General features: G+C 40.9%; 1 protein-coding gene across 2 annotated transcripts in view; it reads right to left on the bottom strand.

Moving 5' to 3' along the window:
• Nucleotides 1–10,427, bottom strand: part of RAB18 (RAB18, member RAS oncogene family) — a 36,373-nt gene extending 25,946 nt beyond the window's left edge. The window contains exons 1-2 of one of the 2 annotated variants that reach the window (XM_008002633.3): nucleotides 10,183–10,427; nucleotides 4,607–4,662 (exon numbers count right to left, since the gene is read on the bottom strand). In XM_008002633.3, the coding sequence (XP_008000824.1) occupies nucleotides 4,607–4,662; nucleotides 10,183–10,250 (124 nt within the window). In that variant the 5' untranslated portion in view covers nucleotides 10,251–10,427. The remainder of the gene's footprint in view (nucleotides 1–4,606; nucleotides 4,663–10,182) is intronic. The other variant, XM_008002634.3, reaches the window with a different exon arrangement.
• Between the last annotated feature and the right edge of the window lie 5,777 nt (nucleotides 10,428–16,204).

The raw sequence follows: 16,204 nt of genomic DNA, 5'->3' as shown, positions 1-16,204 counted from the left end.
ATGCAATCACTCTATTTCTTCCCTGGCCTCTTATATCAACTGCTTTGAGCTGCTAATGAAGTAAATACTTCATTAAGCTTTCTAAACTCATGGCAAAATGTTTGGTCACAATGTTCATCTTCTTTATGGCAATATTTTAGGTTACTGTTCTTCATTTGTCCTTTGTTTTTCTGTTTCTTTCTTCCTTTCTGATTTCCAAACATTTGTGGCAGTCAAGCTTAATGAATTCCTTTTGGTTATTCATCTTTGAAGAAGTGCTGGTTGTACGGAACCTGATATTTGTAGGAGGTTCATGCAGAAGGCCAGAGTGCCTCCAGTTCTGGACTGACAACCTTTTCGTGATTCAGAGATTTACCTAAGAGACAGTTTAGCGTTTTACTTCTCAACAGCCAGTGCAGACAGGCAGTCTGGAGGTTTTTCACAATGCAGTCATCTCCTCCCCAACTGCTGTAGAGATAGACACATATTACTTCCTGCAAAAATGGTTTGTTTATGTGACTCCCCGTTTGGCTTCATTTCCCGGACTTCTTAGAATCAAACTAGGTGCAGGAAAGCTCCTGCCTTGAGCTGAAGAAACCCATTTCACTTTTGTAAACAAGGGGTTCAGGTTTTATACCTCAGGGGGGCCTTGCAGTTTCATGTTTCTTACTGTCTCTGAGCTCCACAGCCATGGCATTCTATCTACTTCTTCCCACATGCAGCCAGCCTGATCGCCACTGCTCCTGGCAACAATTCCATCTATTTTGTGGCTTGGGGTTTTTAACTGTCTTCTAGTTTAGTGGAATGCTGGGTTTGTGTGTCAGTTTTTCCCTCTCTTTGTTGTTTTTAGCTAATTGCCAACAAAGAAAAATGCTAATTTTATAGTACCATCTGCAAATTGCAAATCCAACAATTATCTTAAAAGAGTATTTTATACAAGACGGAAATTTAAGTGTCTCACTAAGTTACTAAAAGGTAACAATACACTTTCCTTACTACTATTTTACTGTGGGGTAAAACACCAATTTTCCATAAAACACTAATTTTCACAAGGTCATTAAGTAATTGTTTTTATTTTAAAAACTCATGTGTGGTCTGGGCGTGGTGGCTCATGCCTGTAATCCTAGCACTTTGGGAGGCTGAGGCAGGTGCATCGTTTGAGGTCAGGAGTTCAAGACCAGCCTGGCCAATATACTGAAACCCCATCTCTACTAAAAATATAAAAATTAGCAAGGCATGGTGGCATGCGCCTGCAATCCCAGCTTCTTGGGAGGCTGAGGCAGGAGCATCACTTGAACCTGGGAGGTGGAGACTGCAGTGAGCTGAGATCATGCACCACTGCACTCCGGCCTGGGCAACACAGAGAGACTCTCGTCTCAAAAAAAAAAAACAAAAACAAAAAAATATATATATACACATATATATACATGCTATTACCTAAGGCAGAAAGTAATCTGATGCTTCAATGTAAAAGATACTTTGTTCAACATATTCAAGATCCAGGGCCTATTTGGGGAACAAATTATATATATTTTCACCAGCATACTATAATCTTAATATTTGTCTTTGCAGAAGACAAAGCCTTTTTAGTAATAAAGACAACCCACGATTTGGCATGCTACTAGTCCCCAAATTCCATTTGAGTTTGTAATGTAGACAGTTAATATTATATGTATGTTCATTCCTTCAGTAAAATTTTAACTTTAGGCAAGTTTATTTTTCTGCCAGTTGCTACTGCTCTCCTCCTGGCTAGCCATTACCAATATGTACTCAGACAGGTTTTGACCAAAATAAGGTTTTACTACTAAGTAATTTTTATAGGAGTAAATAATACACCAGTCTGGGCACAGTGGCTCACACCCATAATCTCAACACTTTGGGAGGCCCAAGGTGGGTGGATCACTTGAGGCCAGGAGTTCAAGACCAGCCTGGCCAACATAGCAAAACCCATCTCTACTAAAAATACAATTAGCCAGGTGTGGTGGTGCATGCCTGTAGTCCTGGCTACTCAGGAAGCTGAGGCACCAGAATCACTTGAACAGAGAGGTAGAGGCTGCAGTGAGTCAAGGTTGTGCCACTTCATTCCAGCCTGAGCAACAGAGCAAGACTCTGTCTCAAAAAAAAAAAAAAATTAATTAAATAATAATAATAAAGCCAAATTACAATGGATTTTGAATTAGTGTTTTAAATGATTCCCTTTCCTATGACACAAATAACAGTAAATCTGTAAATGTTAATATCATGCAAAAGCTAAGTAATGCCTAATTTATTGAAAATTTACAGGCACCATGAGTTCATATGAAGAAAAAGAAACAAACAAACATGAGCTCCTCCTGAGCTGGGCATGGTGGTGCATGGCTGTAGTTCCACCTACTTGGGAGGCTGAGGCAGGAGGATCGCTTGAGCCCAGGAGTCTGAGGCCAGCCTGGGCAACACAGCGAAACACTGCCTCATAAAAAAAGAAAAAAAAAAAAAAGAGCTCTTACTTACAGAATTCCAAACAAGATATGTAGACAGAGTGATGGCATTTTTTAAAAAATCCCCATTTGATAACAATCACAGTTGGAATGACAAGATCATATACTGTCCTTATCACTTGTCACAGGCAAGAATTATCAATGGATGCTACAACAAGAGGGCAAAAGGTGTAAGAAGGAGGATACCTATATAGTCTCAATGTATCTCTCTACAATAAATATATATATTAGTTATGAAGGGAAAAATAATAACTTCACAGAGGAGTAAGCTGGCATATATCACCTTAAGTAACCAAAGTCCCACCACTAGTAAATGGGATAAATAGACACAATGTGCCTCCTGACACTATGCTCTGGAAAACACTTCTGTGGAATTCCTGCCAAAACTGCATAATCTGAATCTAACTGTAAGGACACACCGGACATACACAAATTGAGGGACATTCTACAAAATAATTATTTACTCTTCAAAAATGTCAAGGCCCTGAAAAGGCAAATAAAGACTGATGAATTGTTGATTAAAAGAGGCTGAAGAGGCTCGACACGGTGGCTCAAAGGTGTAATCCCAGTACTTTGGGAGGCTGAGATGGGTAGATCGCTTGAGGTCAGGAGCTCGAGACCAGGCTGGCCAACGTGGCAAACCCTGTCTCTACCAAAAATACAAAGAAAAATTAGCCAGGCGTGGTGGCATGCGCCTGTAGTCCCCGCTACTCAGGTGGTTGAGGCAGGAGGATCACTGGAACCTGGAAAATGGAGGTTGCACTGAGCTGAGATGGTGCCACTGCACTCCAGCCTGAGCGACAGAGCAAGACTCTGTCTCAAAAATAAATTAATTCATTAATTAAATGAAATAAAAGAGACTAAAGAGAAATAACTAAATTCAACATATGATCCTGGACCCAAAACAATTATTTGTCTTTTTCTATATGAGACATTAATGGAACAACTGATAAAATCTGTGAATAGACAATAAAACGTATCTATGTTCATTTAAGAAATACACATTAAAGTATGCAGACATTGAAGACGTCATGTCTACAAACTACTCTCAATTCATTTTTTTTAAAAAAAGAATACTGTGTGTATGTAGAGAGAGAATGATAAAGCAAATGTGACAAACATTAACATTTAGAGTAATTTAATAGGATACACATGAATTATTTGCGCTATTTTTACAAATCTGTGGTCTGAAAGTGTTTCACAATAAAATTTTAAAAATAGACCCACAATAAATGAAAACAAATAAAGGCAGTTAAGAAAAACTCTTTATTTTCCCTGACAATAATGCTAGGATCATCTTTACTATATTCTCCTCATCAGATCATGAAATTTTAAAGCTGGAAAAAAAAGTATTCTCTCTCCCCAAATCCTCCCAATTTACAGATGAAGTTAGTAAGTCAAGTGACTTCATCAAGATTACACATAATTCAAGGCAAAGCCAACCAAGACTATTATCTAGCTCTGACTCAGCTCAGCTACCTTTCAACTATTCCAAGTGGTCTCTTCATCCCTTTACGTTGTCTAGAGTCTAAATACATGATACCAAAATACTTACCTCTATCTTCTCGTATATTCTCATAAGTTAGTATGACTAACCACTTTCAGGCGATCTAAATTTTATCCTTAAAAGGCATTTAAGTATCATTGCTCCTAACAATCCTTAATAACTAGTATCAATACATATGTAAAGATAAGAATACATGTCAAACACTGTAGCAAATGCTGAACATACAAAATTAACACACTCTGTTAGGTCCATAATGACGGAGACCAAGTTTGTTATTCAATATTATAACCCCTCCTCTTAGTAGCAGTCCCTGGCATACAATAAGTATTCAAATATAACTGTTGTATATTACAAAATAAAAGACAATCCAAAGTATAGGAAAGAAATGTGTGTACAGATAATTACATTAGCAGTTTTTATAAAGTGCCATGAGACAACAGATAAGGAAGTTATTTTCTCTTGGTAAGATCTAGAAAAGCTTCAGAGATTTAATGATACCAAAATAAGTCTTGAAGGACAAATAAGATTTCAACAGACATGGAGGCAGTGGGGTGGTGAGAAGAAGGTAGAAGGATTTAGATTAAAAAGGCCAAAGGCAAGAAAATACTGGCCATTTCTATAGAATTTTTAAACACAGGCTTACCTATTGTTGCTGCAAGTTCTGGATCAAATGTATCATCTGTGAACCTCAAGAGCAGGCTGAAAGAGATATTAAGAAGACAGGTTGGGAACTTGAATTTTCTCATCCTATGATAAATGTGTTCATGACTATTTGGTCACACATTATTAGATGCAGATAATAAATGATGTAGGCCTTCTCTTAGAGCAGGTATACACAGAAAAATTAAATTACTAGAGCAGGTATACACAGAAAAATTAAATTACTAGAAAGGCAATTTAAAAATCCCAAGAGCAAAGTAGTTTACTATTAAATATATTCCCCATGGTCTCCTACACAATCCCCCAAGTACAAAAGGTGGGGGTTTTTGTTGTTGTTGTTTTTTAACTGTTCTGGTATGTCCTTCTGAGAAAAATGATACTAGCAGCATGTCATGCTTTAACTGACATAGATGAAAAGGGAAAAAATAAAGTTCCTTAGAATGCAACAAACTAGCTTTTAAAAATCTGATTGTGTAATCCACTCTGAATTCAAGCAAAACCAGAAACATATCAAAGCCGAGCATTCTGTAACACGCAGTATGGTTACTACCTAAGAGAAGATATAGTAAAAAGAGAGGTAAAAAGAAAGATCACACGACAGAGTAGGTAGACTCAGGCAAACACTAGGTAGAGTGTATAAAACCAAGTAGGCAACTGGAGGCTACTGGAGGCTTTTAAAGAAGTTATGACAAGTACTGCTCTTTGTTTTAAAACGTTAATACTAACAAAAAATAGAAGAAAATCAACGGAAGACAACTGCCAAGGTTATGGCAAGAGAGAACGAAGGACTAAACCTAGGAAATGATAAGAAACCAGAAAGGAGGGATAAAAGATAAAGATGCCAAGGGATAAAAAGGGATTAAAAAGCTAAAGATGCCAGATTAGAAGTGTACTCTAAGGTTTTATATCTTCCAGAATTATTTTACTTACTATGAAGCAGAAGTGTCAGTTATTAGAAGCTCTTCAAAAATGAAATCTAAGCTTTTGTTAAAGCCCTTGATTTTAAAGTCATTCAACCTTCCTTCATGTTAACTTCTGAAGTATAAGACTATCCTAATTGACCTGTTTGCATGAATAAAATCAAAGAAACAGCCATCAGGTATCTAAATTATAGAAAAATCTTATGACTTTCTATAGGTTGTGATTATTGCTGGTAGAGGTATGTTTTGTCCATAGAGTTTTTGCAAAATATAATGGCCTCCTGGTAGTTTCCAAACCCACTGTCATTAATTATATTTGAAGGATTAACTCTCCCTTACTGGTTTTGTTTTCTTGTGTTTACCATAAAACCAGCATCACAAAATCAAAGTAAAACAGAAGAGTCAAATTCTAGATTTATCCACCTAACATCTTGACTATATTTACTTACTTGGAACGTAGGTAACAATACTAGTAAGACTCTTAAAAACTACCTATAAAATTTTTCTTTTCTCCCAACATACTCAGTTAACCATAATTTAAGAAAAGATACATAATATCTATATGTGGTCACCACAGAAAATATTACTACAAAAACTTAAGTTAACATTACCTTGTAGACTAGTTGTAATAATATCATAATAATACAATAATGATGATATTGGGTATTATTTACTGAACACATGGCAATGTGCAGACACAAAGTCAGAGGTTTTTCTCTCATAATTGCTAATCCTTTAAAGGCCTTTGTTATTAACAGTACTTCATCAGGAGAGGCAGAGAATTGGCACGGTGTGAAGCAACAAATTTTAATACAGGCTCAGGGTATACATCAGATCTTAGACAGGGGTACCCTGGTAGCCCAAAAAGTATTCTAAATTCTATGTATGTCTTTTTCTAGGCAGAGAGTCCATCTCTCTATTAGACTTTGAAAGGGGAAGAGAGTTCATTTCTCTATTAGATATTGAGAGGAACTGACAATCTCAAAATAATTAAGAAGCACCTTTTTTTTTTTTTTTTTTTTTTTAAGAGATAGGGTCTCACTCTGTCACCCAGGCTGGAATGCAGTAGCACAACTGCAGCTCACTAATCCTCCCACCTTAGACCCCCAAGTAACTGGCACGACAGGTGTGCATCACCACGGCTGGCTACTTTTTTTATTTTTATTTTTTTAGAGACATGGTCTCGTTATGTTGCCCAAGCTGGTCTCGAACTCCTGGCCTCAAGAGATCCTCCTGTCTCAGCCTCCTGAATAGCTAGGATTATAGAATGAGCCACTGCACCTGGCAGAAGCACCATTCTTATAGTATTGTATATTTACACACTCATATTTTCAAAGTTAAAGGAGCAAAATGTTTCCCATGCAGAAGTAGAGATGGAAGGAGTAACTATCACCATGGCACTTTACATGCGACCAAGTTTATAATAAACAGTGTGATTATGACTAATCTGCATTTTTTAAATTTACAAATGAAATTCACCAAAAAAAAAAAAAAAAAAAACAAAATGGGAAGGCAAGGGGCATAGAAGGGACAGTAATTTAGATAATAGGTCTCTCTAATCCCTTTCAGTTCTCAATACGTTCTGCTACTCTTTCCCTCACCAGGCCTAGCCACAGAATCCTAGTCTTATACATTTAGGGTCTGAGAGGTTTCTATTCCAAACCCCTCACTTTTGAAATGAAGGCCTACAGCATTCAAGTATTACACACAAGGTCACACAAGTGGCAGCCCCAGTTTCATAATCGTGATCTCCTGACTACTATCACATACCCTTTAGACTCTCACACTATGAAATACACTAGAAAGTAATCCACTAATTCGGATTAAATATATCCTTTGTTTACCCCCAACAACACAAGTGCTATCTCACTTCCACTAGCTCCAGCTCTGTAATGAAATAGAAACCAACTTGGTTAAAACAATCCTTTAAGATCATATCCACGACAAACGTTTTTGTACTAATTCACTTTAAAAGGCATAGACTTCTATTTTGGTGGAGTCATTTATTCTCATCTTATCCAGAAACGTAAGTGTTCAAGACTGCTTTCCATAGCATATCACATAGGCAAATAATGTATATCCAGCTAGACAATAATGTATACCCAAATAAGACAACTTTCTCACTATATGTAATCCTTTCACGAAAGAAACAAAGTGTCAAAATCTTGCTGGGAGCAGTTGATAATCCATTGCCACGTATTGAGGAAAAAGTTTAAAACAGATTAGGCCCATGGTAAATGTGTTTCGGTGACATGAACTAGGGAGGCTGATAAATCCACTTAACAGGCCTTACTCTACAAGGAGAACCTTGGTTGGGTGTCATGGCTCGTGTCTGTAATCCCAGGAATTTAGGAGTATGAGGCAGGAGGTTGGCTTGAGCCCGTGTGCTTGAGACCAGCCTGGGCAACATAGGAAAATCCCATCTATGAAAAAAATTTTAGAAGTAGGGCCGGTTGTGGTGGCTCATGCCTATGTTCCTAGCACTTTGGGAGGTCAAGGCAGGAGAATCTGTTGAGCTCAGGAGTTCAAGACCAGCCTGGGCAACACAGTGAGTCCTTCTCTCTATAAAAAATAAAAAACACTAGTCAGGCATGGTGACTTGTGCCTATAGTCCAGCTACCCAGAAGGCTGAGGTGGGAGGATCACTTGAGCCCAGGAGATTGAGACTGCAGTGAGCTATGATCATGCCACTGCACTCCAGTCTGGGTGACAGAACAAGACCCTGTCTCAAAAAAAACAGCTGGTAGAGCAGAGGCGTTTTGTTTATATACTCCAGTTAACCTTCCAGAAAATTTTAACACGCCCTAACTTGTCATCCATGCAATACATTTAGAAAAAGTGCTAACAGACCATGTATTGGGTTGAACTACATGAAATGACAATCAATCATTCTTGACTTCAAAAACACTAATTTCATATGACCGAACTTAAATGAGAACCATGTCTCAAGGAAAAAAAGAGAAAAGAAAAAGAAAGATCACAAGGCTATGAAATTCCTATTAAGACAATGTTTACATTAACTTTTTAACCCTCAAATATGTATGTGCAATAATAGATGATCATGTAAATAATTTTACTCATCCCTTTTACACACACACAGACAAATCATGCTGGTTTGCTAATTCATAGTATTTCATTATTCTATTCCTTGGTACGTGCAAATCCTTCATTCCAGTAGACACAGAGTACATTACATGAGGAACACTATGAAAACGTGTTGTCAAACTGGTGGCTCACGCCAGTAATCCTAGCACTTTGGAAGGCCGAGGTGGGCGGATCACAAGGTCAAGATCGAGACCATAGCCTGGCCAACATGGTGAAAATCCATCTCTACGAAAAGTACAAAAGTTAACTGGGCATAATGGTGCCTGCCTGCAGTCCAAGCTACTGGGGAGGCCGATAGTCCAGAATCGCTTGAACCCAGGAGGCGGAGGCTGCAGTGACCCGAGATGGCGCCACTGCACTCCAGCCTGGCAATAGAGCGAGACTCCGTCTCAATAAATAAATAAATAAATAATATCAGAATATATTACATAAGTTTTCACATTCTGAAGAAGCTTTTAAAAAGTAAGACTTTACGAAGTGACTTTTACAAGTTATTTGAGGAGAGCTTTCATTCTAGCTTGTAGAATGAAGGCTACTTCAATTTATGAAATATAAAAAATCATTTGAAAGATATGTGTATCAGAAGGTATAGCTAAAATATGAAACTGATTACAGCCCCCGGAGTGTAAATGCGGTTTAAGGATCAGGACGGCCTTGAACATAACCTACTCATAATCAGATGGCAAGAATGACATCACCTGGAGAACTCTGTTCCAAGACCTGGATGAAATCACAACCCTCTAGCAACATCCACCTAGATCCATGTCTTACCTTATACTCAACTCCACTGTCAATATTATTTTCCCCAAGGAAAAAAGTCAAAAATGAAAAGACAACACTAATCTTCTGTCTCCATAGGATGTGGGAAAATAAGAACAACTACATTTTATTTTCAAAGGTGACCCACGGCTGAAGCACTCGGACCTTACACTAAAGCGAAATTTTCCAGCAGTCACAAGATCCAGGAGTTCTTCCACAGCCGACTAATAAAAAAGTAAAAGCAGCGACATTAAGCTGCGCCCAAACAGGCCAGGAATGGGACCTAAGGCGTCACGAAACTTCCCGAAGACATTATGTATTTAGAGAAGGCCCCACAGAAACCCTCAAGTGGGAAAGTTATGTCTCCCGGGTCTCGGGGTGACAGGCAGCCTGAACCCCGAAGAGTTCGAGGCAAGGCGCCCCCCGGCCAGATTCGGGCCCAAACCAGCCCGCCACACCCTGAGCTCCGCGCAGCAAACCGGCCGGCGGAGCGGCGGCCCTCCGAATGGTGTTTCCTCGGCGCCACAGGAGGGAGAGCGACCCAGAGAACTTGGGCCTGGCAGAGGCCGGGAACCAGGCGCGCGGGTGGGGCGAGGGGAGGAGAAGCCGCGGGAGAGCGCAGCCCAGAGGCCGAGGAGGGCGCAAGTGGAGCCGGCCCGAGCCCGGCCCGCGCCCGCCGCCGCAGTTTACAGTTCCCGTCGCGGCCCAGGAGACAGCAACCACTGGGACAGAAAGAGCCCAGTCACCCTCGTCACGACCCGCACGCCCGCCTCACCTGGACTTGCCCACCCCACTCTCGCCGATGATGAGGATCTTCAGGGTCGTCAGCACGTCCTCGTCCATCCTGACCCCGCTCCGCTCCGACCCCAGCTGGCAGCCCCGGTGCGCCTCTCAGCCCTTCAGCAGAGTGAGCTCCTGCGCATGCGCATCGCTCCACGGCTGCCACCTTCCTTTCACACCGGGTGTTCAGGCTGCCGAAGCCCTGGACGCCCCAGTTCCGCCTTGAGGTGGCTCCACGGCTGCGCAACCCAGAATCCCCGGCGTTTTTCCGGACTGCGTGTTCCTCCCCTGCGCAAGCGCAGGTGGGGAGAGCTGTGTGTGACTTCGTTGGCTTCTTCATGAGGTCTAGCTCCGCCCCAACCTCAACCCAACCCTCCTGTCGAGTCAGTGGGAGGACTGAGTCAGGAGAGTATCAAGCTGTTTTATTTCAGCGGCTGCTCATAACAGCTGCACTGCGGTGGGTAAAGCACTGTGCTTGAAGCAGATTATCTTAAATTTAGGTCTACCTCTACCTTATATCTGCCTGTCATACTACCCGGCTTTCTGAGCCTTTCTCCGTCTCTGAGAGACACAGTAACACTTCTTAGAACATCTGCTTCTTATTGTTATGAAGGTTAAATGAGTTAACTTGTGAAGATATATTGTTTTTTTGTTTGTTTGTTTTTTTGAGACGGAGTCTCGCTCTGTCGCCCAGGCTGGAGTGCAGTGGCCGGATCTCAGCTCACTGCAAGCTCGGCCTCCCGGGTTCACGCCATTCTCCTGCCTCAGCCTCCCGAGTAGCTGGGACTACAGGCGCCTGCCACCTCGCCCGGCTAGTTTTTTTTTTTTTTTTTTTTTTTTTTTGTATTTTTTAGTAGAGATGGGGTTTCACCGTGTTAGCCAGGATGGTCTCGATCTCCTGACCTCGTGATCCACCCATCTCAGCCTCCCAAAGTGCTGGGATTACAGGCTTGAGCCACTGCGCCCGGCGTGAAGACATATTGTTAACCAAAGCGCTCTATAAAAGGTGTGATCAGGTATTAACTTGCTGGCTTCCCCTCTGTTAGAGTGGAGAGCACCCTCCACACCCTAATTCAGGTCAAGTGCATTACTTCTGGCGGTGCAACTTCAAGCCAACTCTTCTCATAAGAACTGCTACACACACACTGCAGAAAGTGTATGTCTACACCTTGCCTCCTGCATTAAGTTGTAAATCTTAGTGAAGACACCAAACCTCATTCATAATACTTAGCACAGTGCCTGGTACATGGCAGGCACTCAATAAACTTCAGTTCTCTTGTCTGATTTCCTTGTACCTGCAGCTAATGTCATATACAATAGCTATTTGATTAAAGACTACATATAAATAAAATTTCAAATGTTAAGAAATTAATTTGTTAAATAGCTGGAAAAGCCCTTTCAAAAGATATCTAAATGGCTTCAGCTCCTTCAGGTCTTTGCTCAACTGTTGCATTCTTCAAGAGGCCTTCCCTGTCCATTCTACTGAAATATGCAAATCCCTCCAGCATTCTCTAGACCTCTTTACATTGTTTTATCTGCATAGGACTTAACCACTCTCTGATACACTATATATTTTACTACTTTATTAGAAGTCTCATGAAGGCAAGGATTTTTTGTTTTGTCTACTGGTATGTCTTCAGTATCTAGAGTACTTCCTGGCACATAATGTGTGCTAAATAAATGTATCCTGAATGAATTAATCGAATGAATGTTGTAGAGTCCATTCCTAACCTTAGAGAATAATGTCAATGAAACAACCTCCCCTTCTCATCAAATAGCCCTTGAAATTTCAATCAAGTCTATCTAGCTTACTTTTCATCACGACAAAAAGACCTTATTTATGAGGTTCACAGTATTGTCAAGCTCTCCTGCCGTGGGGTCCCCAGATCCCTAGAAATTCCTGAAAACCTTTCAGGGGGTTGCAAGATCAAACTATTTTCATAGTTAATATTTTTTATGCACATTCTCTAATGATAATATAATGGAGTTTTCCAGAGGCTATATACTAATAACATGTAATAGCAAAACAGATTGAAGGCAGAACAAGATATGTGAATTTAATGGTTTTCTATTATATTAAGCCAGATATTAAAGGGATTTCCTAAAATGTAAAACATTGCCACTGTTCTCAATTTTTTTGTTTTGGTTATTTTCATAAATATTTCTGTTAACTGGTAATAGGTTTATTATTGTTTTTACGTAAATTAACATGTTTAAAATTTTCTCAGTTTTAATTTCTAGTAGGATAAATAAGAGATGTAATCTCTTTGGGGTTCTTATAATCAAAAGCTCTTTCAGGTCTTCAATAGTTTGTAAGATACACAATAATTTGTACAACCAAAAAGTTTGAGAACCATTGCACGGTACTATTCACACCAAGATAAATACAAAAACAAAAACTTCATCAATAAATCCAGGGCGATCTCTTGCAACCTGTAATACTGTTGACAGACTTTGGCAATATCATTTTCTCTTGGATTTCCTCCATCTCTTGGCCATTTTCTCTCTTTCTTTTACTTTTCTTTTCTTTTCTTTTTTTCTTTTTTTTTTTTTTTTTTAAGAGATGGGATAGTGCTATGCTGCCCAGGGTGGTCTCTAACTTCTGGGCTCAAGAAGTAATCCTCCTATCTCAGCCTTTGAGTAGCTGGAACTGCAGGCATGCATCACCATGCCTAACTAATTTTTTTAAAAGTTTTTTAGAGATGGGGTCTTGCTATGTTGCTGGTCTCAAACTGCTGGGCTCAAGCAATCCCCCTGCCTCAGCCTCCTGAATTACTGGAATTACAGGCATGCACCACCTCTTGGTTATTTCTCGGTTTGGTTTTTTTTCTGTGATCTTCTTGCTCATTTTTTAAACAATTTTGTCTTTAGGATTTTAGCCTGGTTTTATCTTCTTGCTCTACTTACACTGTCCCCGGTTGCCTTCTTGGCTTCTTCATCCCCAGATGTATATCTCTGGCTGAGATTTTTCTCCTGAGGTTCAGGCCAACATACACAACTGCCAAGACATCCCTACATGGGGGCTGGCAATAAACAGATGTATGTAAAAGACATAAGGAATAATTGTCCCATGCTTAGTGAAGGAAAGGGAAAAAAAGGGAAAGAAAAACATCAAACATTTCTCCAAATGTTTCAAGCCTCAGCACCACCAATCCAAGAGAAAACCCAAGATAGAAACAAGAAGGAATATGAGCTTCGTTTCAGCCATAGTGAATTTTATGTAAAGGTGAACCTTGAAGGCAAAATTTTTCAGAACTCTTTTAGAGCAGTGGTTCCAAGATTCAGGGCAGATAGCAAGACACTAAAAAAAATGAACCAAGGAGATGGCATTCCTAACCAACAATTTGGCCTAGGTGTTCTGTTCTATATGGTATTATCCTTACATCCCTGGAAAACAGCCAAATCCTTTCTTAGGTTTCAGACATACCTGACTGCCCTTTCCCCTGTGGATCCATCTTCTAGTATTATTTTTACCATACTCCAAATATATGATCACCTCATAAAGAAATGTCTATGGCAATATTCTTAAGACCTGAAGTTTGGGATGAGCAATGAGCAAGCCCAGTACATAGGAAGAAATTGAAATGGCGATACCACTTGGAGATGTGATGGAGAAGGCCCATCACATGTTGCTGTCAGTAACATTCCTACAGCGGGCAGCCCCAGAGATAGACAACAGATGACAGATAAAAACAGATTCAGGCCATTGACTTTTCTCCACCCTTAGTCAGTAATTGCATCAGTAATGAAGAGAAGAGAAATGCTGCTTGGAGAACTCACATTCTGTGAACAGGTACCAGCATGAGCACTGTGACTCATGGCTTATGTAGGACTGCTTGGGTCCAAGTGTAACAGGCGTCTGTGGCTGCAGTTTAGGAGTTTAGTGAGTGAAGTCATACAGCGTTGCCACCTCCGCCCCCCAGCTCCATTGTCCCTGGCTAAGCTGAGGTTCCAAAACTACCCTCACCCTCTCCAGGTACTGCTTCTCCTTGTGTTGGTTGATATGCACAGGAGCTTTGGTATGCAGTCACGGAAGAGTTTACCTTTTGTTGTTGTTGTTGTTGTTGTTGTTAGAGATAGGGTCTCACTATGTTTCCCAGGCTGGACTCTAAACTCCTGGGCTCAAAAGATCCTCTTTTCTTAGCCACCCAAGTGGTTGGGACTTCAGGCACATTCCACCATACCTAGTTTAAAGAGGAGTTCATTTCATTGTTTAATTATTTGGGTGAAGACTTGGGGATTAGAGAGAGGGGTTAGAAGTAAAGTCTGTGGAAGAGGTAGCTGAAATGTCATTTTGACCACTTGGGTGGGGTTTTAGCCCTGTGATTAGAAGGGTCAGGGTCAAAAGCTGGAGTAGCTGCTTTAGGCTTGCAGGCTGACACAAGCAGCGCTGTCTGAGGGTCCATGGGACAGGATAGCTGGGGCTGAGAAGAAGGTCATTGCACTGTTTTTTCCATTTGACCCCAGACCCTTTTCCAACCTTCTCTGTTACAATCTGTATAATGTCATCACCTTCTACCAAGGAACTTATTTTATAGCAGAAGTGTGGCTGTGGATTCAGGCATGCCCTTGGACTTCACTGGTGTTATCACCAGACCCCACTTCAGGAAGAAGCTACTATGATAGCAAATGGTATGGTCCAATGCCCACTCAGTTAAGGTGCCAGCAGGGAGATAACATTCTGTCAGGTTGCACTGCTGCTCTATAGGATGTAGTAAAAACTTTAAACTTGCAAGCTACAAATGATGCTGTTTTCCTAATAAAATTCAGAGTCGATGAGGAGTATCTGACCTCCTGGGTCTATATTACATGTTCCTCTTATGTGACTCCCTACCCTGACCCCAGCACTCCGTGGGCTATGGTAACACTATTTTCTGCCTTTGCTTCCTCAGATCTAGGGTGGAAAAGGCTGCCTACCGAAGTTAATCTCTGGGTTCCTCTCTTCCTGGTGTCCTAACCTGACCATGCTGCTATAAACAGTCTTTTGGTTTTACTCTATACTCTCTTGAGACATCTGAGTTAGATTTTGTTTCATGCTGGGACCCTGACTAACCATTCTATTCATTTACTCATTGACCTGAGCACCCAAAGTTCACTTCCTTGGAAGAATTAAGAGACAGCACCTTGGGCACAAACAGTGTTTTCAGGAAAGTTACCATCAACAATGATGATGAAACTTTTTTTTTTTTTTTGAGACAGTCTCCCTCTGTTGCCCAGGCTGCAGTGCAGTGGCGCGATCTTGGCTTACTGCAAGTTCCGCCTCCCGGGTTGACGCCATTCCCCTGCCTCAGCCTCCCAAGTAGCTGGGACTACAGGCGTCCACCACCACGCCCAGCTAATTTTTTGTATTTTTAGTAGAGATGGGGTTTCATCATGTTAGCCAGGATGGTCTCGATCTCCTGACCTCATGATCTGCCCTCCTCAGCCTCCCAAAGTGCTGGGATTACAGGCGTGAGCCACCATGCCTGGCCGATGAAACGTTTTGAAGAGGCAGTTTCTCACTATGTTCCCAGGCTGGGGTGCAGTGGCTTTTCACAGGTATGATCATAAAGCACCGTAGCCCCTAATTCCTGGGCTCAAAGGATCCTCCCGCCTTAGCCTCCCCAGGAGCTGGGACTATAGGTGCATGCCACCATGCCCAGCTATGATTACGCAACTTTAAGAGGCTTTGTGGGCAAGAGACATCAATCCATTATAGCATGAGCAGGAGGAAAAGATGGCAGAGTCAATATGATAAAAGCCTGGGATCCACATAAATAGTCAACTGATCTTTGACAAGGGGGCAAAGGCGATACAATGGATAGGAAATAATCTTCTCAACAAATGGTGCTGGAAAAACCAGAGTCACATGTGAAAAAATGCATCTAGAAACAGACCTTACACTTTTCACAAAAACTGACTCAAAATGGATTACGGACCTAGTGTGTGATACAGAACTATAAAGCTCCTAGAAGATGTCATAGGAGAAAATCTAGATAACCTTGAGTATAGCAATGACTTTTTAGATACAACACTGA

This window comes from Chlorocebus sabaeus, chromosome 9 (assembly GCF_047675955.1).
Source record: "Chlorocebus sabaeus isolate Y175 chromosome 9, mChlSab1.0.hap1, whole genome shotgun sequence".
Lineage (NCBI taxonomy): Eukaryota > Metazoa > Chordata > Mammalia > Primates > Cercopithecidae > Chlorocebus > Chlorocebus sabaeus.
Note: the sequence above shows the minus strand (reverse complement) of the source record. Positions and strands in the feature narration are given on the sequence as shown.